This window comes from Cetorhinus maximus, chromosome 21 (genome assembly GCF_964194155.1).
Source record: "Cetorhinus maximus chromosome 21, sCetMax3.hap1.1, whole genome shotgun sequence".
Taxonomy (NCBI): Eukaryota; Metazoa; Chordata; class Chondrichthyes; order Lamniformes; family Cetorhinidae; genus Cetorhinus; species Cetorhinus maximus.
In genome coordinates this window covers 17576868-17580510 of record NC_135899.1, presented here as the reverse complement: position 1 = coordinate 17580510, position 3643 = coordinate 17576868, and the positions used below count along the sequence as shown (strand labels likewise).

Here is a 3643-nt window from a genome sequence, read left to right as displayed (position 1 = left end):
GAAATAAGTCACCCCAAAGCTTTCCTGCATCAGTTGAGGTGTCCCTGGGAAGGATCCATGAAGTACAGAGGCCTGTGCTACAGAGTTACCTGGGAGGAGACCCCCTCGCCAGTAAATCCGCTGCTTCATCTCTCCACACTGCTGCAAAGAAACATTCCGGAAACAAGTGAAAAATATCTAATTTTAGTGCCATCTGTCAGCTGTGGCTCGTTGGTAGCTTATTTACCTCTGAATCAGAAAGTGGTGGGATCGCGTCTCATTCCAGATGCTTCGGTACAGAACTCAGACTTGTTCTCATGTTGACTGATGTATTTTCCAACGTGACACCAGTGACTCCCCTTCTAAAGTACTTCCTCTGCTTCAAAGCGCGTTGGGGCGTCCAGCGGCTGAGAAAGGCGCTATTAAAACATAAGATTTTCTTTTATTAAATATAAAGTAACTTGACAGGTCGAACCCTCTAAATTCTCTGTATCTATCTCTCGATATGCTTTCTTGAAGTTATGGTACTTTTTGCCTTAGTGTGAGCGACTGCAATCAGGAACGCATTTTAAGGATCTGGATCTCACACCTTGTTTCACCAGAGGGTTTGTAATCGGCAGCGAGTTCAGACTGGAGAGAAGTGCAATGGAATCTCGATTCCACCGATTTCCCCCCTCCTCTCTCCCTCCCTCTCTCTCTCTTTCTCTCCACTGTCAACATTCCCTGGAGCCCAACCCGCCCTCGACAGGTTTCAATTATTCCCCTCAGTTCTTCAACTCTGCTTTTCCCCCTTTAGACTGGGCGTGTTATGTTTACTGTCCTGTGTGAAAGTCGCGAGGACTTAGACTACGAAGGAATAATAATTGCCTGAGGATCGAAGTGAACGTTATAAGAAATAAGCTGTACTGAGGGTGTGCGGCAGCAACATCGAAACTGAAAGCGGTTTGAATCAGGAAGTGCTGAGTGTGAACATGGCTTTCAGAGAACAGGTCCAGAGTTTGACCGAGGAGGCAATTTGTTCCATTGGCCTTGATTTCTTCACTGATCCGGTTACACTGCAGTGTGGACACAACTTCTGCCGCTCCTGTATCACCCAGTGTTGGGAAAAGAAGGAGAAAAACTCCTGCCCGGAATGTAGAGAGGAGTTTCCGGAAAGAAACCTCAGGGCGAATCGGGCCTTAGCGAATCTGGCCGAGAAAGTTCGAAAATTAATGCTGGATCTGAAAGAGAAGGAAAGCAAACTTCACTGTGAGAAACACCAGGAAGAACTGAAGCTGTTTTGTGAAACTGACAAGAAATTGATCTGTGTGATTTGTAGAGATTCGCGGGAACACAGAGAGCACCGCTTCCTACCAATTAAAGAAGCTGTTGAAATCTACAAGGTAAAAGGGGATATATTTTCTAAGTTGATAGTTTTATCATATTTTCATGGTCTAACACTTCAATTCTGTGATTTTCTCTCCCAATCCCAGGGTCAGCTGAAATCTTCCTTAGATTCTCTCACACAGAAGAAATCGGCGGTTCTAGAAACGGAACAGAAACAGAAGCGGAAGATTTCCGAAGTCAGGGTAAGGTCTCCCTGTGCTGGTTTTCTGGGATCTCGGTCAGTTTTGCTCCCTTTATCGCGGGACATTAATTATGTTTCACATTTCATTTGGTAGGAACGGTCGAGCAGTCTGCAGACCCACATCACATCCGAGTTCACTAAAATGCACCAGATTCTCACTGAGAAAGAGCAGCGACTACTCAGAGATCTCAGGGAAGAAGAGGAGAGGATTCTAGAAAGAATGGAGAAAAACCTTCGAGAGATTGAGGAGAATTTAAATTCTATTGAAGAGAAGCTCTCAAAGTTGCAGAAACAGACGGAGCAAAAGGTCGAGTTGATATTTTTAAAGGTGAGGGAATATATTGCGGGTCAGTTCAATGAAACTTCACACAGTCACAAAATAACTGATAACTGTGGAATAAATATAGAATTTACTGAATAAATAAAAACTGAGTTAAGCACATTTCTGCGGTCTCCCCGAAATAATCGGCTTCCACATTGTCTGCAGATTCCCGAGAATACCTGTAACCTCCAGAGAATCAGTTTTCTTGATCTTCACACTTGCTTTGTGATTATTTCCGCGTTGCCAAGTTTAATTTTCACCTGGACCGCCCATTGTAATCCAGTTCCAGTTCATGTTGTGAGTGTGTGGGTGTGTCTGTTACGGTGTGTGAGAGTCACTGTGTCTGTGAGCGGGACTGATGTTGAGTTCCAGTATATTTGACTCTCCACAACCTTCCTGCCAAAATGCACCACTTTACACTTCCGTGTTGAATCTAACATGCTCTGAGTCTGCTCATTTCACCAGCCGCCCTGTTTATGTCCTCCTGAAATGTGTGCGGTTCTGGGTACCTCTTAACAGAAAAGTAATTGAATTAGAGAGGGTACAGAGGAGATTTACAAGGATGTTACTAGGACTAGAAAATTGCAGCTATGAGGAAAGATTGGAAAGGCTGGGGTTGTTCTCCCTGGGACAGAGGAGACTGAGAGGAGATTTGAGATATACCGAATTGTGAGGGGCCTGATAGAGTGGGTGGGGAAGGGCCTATTTACTTAGCAGGGAGGTCAGTGACCAGGGGGCACAGATTTAAAGTGCATAGAAAGATGAGAGGGAAGATGATGAAAAACCTTTACACCCAGACGGTTATGGGATCTGGAACTCACTGCCTGTAAGAGTAGTAGAGGCATAAACCCTCAGCTCATTTAAAAGCTGTCTGGATATTGACATCAAGTGCTGTAAACTGCAGGACTGGGGATCAAATGATGCAAAGTGCGATGAGGCTGGGTGGCTTGTTTTTCATCTGGCGCAGACAGGATGGGCCGACTGGCCTCTTTCTGTGCCGTAAACTTTCTATGATTCTAAATCTGTCACTGTTCTCCTCACTGTTCGTGATTCATTTATTTCAGGAGGAAGCTTGTCGGAAGAGAAGGTAGGACATGTTTTCTGCTGAAACTCTGCACAATTTGGTAAAATAACTCAGAAAGGTTTTGTTATGAATTTCTTTTCTACTTACAATCGCAACATTAAAGTGCCGTTCATCGGGCGACAATAACTCTGCTTATGGTTTAAGCACTAGTCTTTTATTGTGTTGACATGTTTTATTGCAGATGTTAAATTAGATTTCTTATAACTGGTCCGCATGATTGTATTAAATTGTAAGATGCCATGCAGTCCTGAAGTGCTCACTTGCAGGCTGCAGACTGCTGTTAGTGCGGCTGTGGCCTTCCGACTGACCCCGAGAGAGCCACACCGTCCATGTTTCCATGGTGTCGACCATCCATGTCCCTGCAAGGCTCCTGACCAAACCGAGACAGTCACATGTTAAGTGGGAACAGGTTTTGTTTTGATTCCAGTGTAGAACTTTGACCTGTATCCTTAACACCGACAAGACAGACCCAGCAGAGGTGGCGGCACTGTGGTATAAAATTTGGAGGGAGTTGCCCTGGGAGTACTTAACATCGACTCAGAACCCGATGAAGTTTCATGGCATCGGGTGAAATATGGGCAAGGAAACATACTGATGATGACCACGTAGCAACCCGTTTGCCAACACCCTCCCCCCACCCCTCCCTCACATACTCTTTGGCTGATGAATCAGTACTCTTCCATGTTGAACG

General features: G+C 45.0%; 1 protein-coding gene across 1 annotated transcript; it reads left to right on the top strand.

Annotated features, from left to right (window-relative positions):
* The first annotated feature begins 938 nt into the window (after nt 1-938).
* Nucleotides 939-3083, top strand: LOC144695711 (E3 ubiquitin-protein ligase TRIM17-like). Its single transcript, XM_078566667.1, has 4 exons — nt 939-1361; nt 1452-1547; nt 1641-1874; nt 2933-3083. Exons 1-4 carry the CDS (start codon nt 951-953, stop codon nt 2957-2959), a joined length of 768 nt encoding a protein of 255 aa, XP_078422793.1. The 5' UTR covers nt 939-950; the 3' UTR covers nt 2960-3083.
* Nucleotides 3084-3643: the final 560 nt, after the last annotated feature.

What these genes read in the sequence shown, in the direction of transcription:
- LOC144695711 (XM_078566667.1), top strand. Translation starts at nt 951, where the DNA reads ATGGCTTTCAGAGAACAGGTCCAGAGTTTGACCGAGGAGGCAATTTGT. An exon ending in AAGCTGTTGAAATCTACAAG is followed by an intron (nt 1,362 to 1,451) that starts GTAAAAGGGGAT and finishes TCCCAATCCCAG; the next exon opens with GGTCAGCTGAAATCTTCCTT. An exon ending in TCGAGTTGATATTTTTAAAG is followed by an intron (nt 1,875 to 2,932) that starts GTGAGGGAATAT and finishes CATTTATTTCAG; the next exon opens with GAGGAAGCTTGTCGGAAGAG.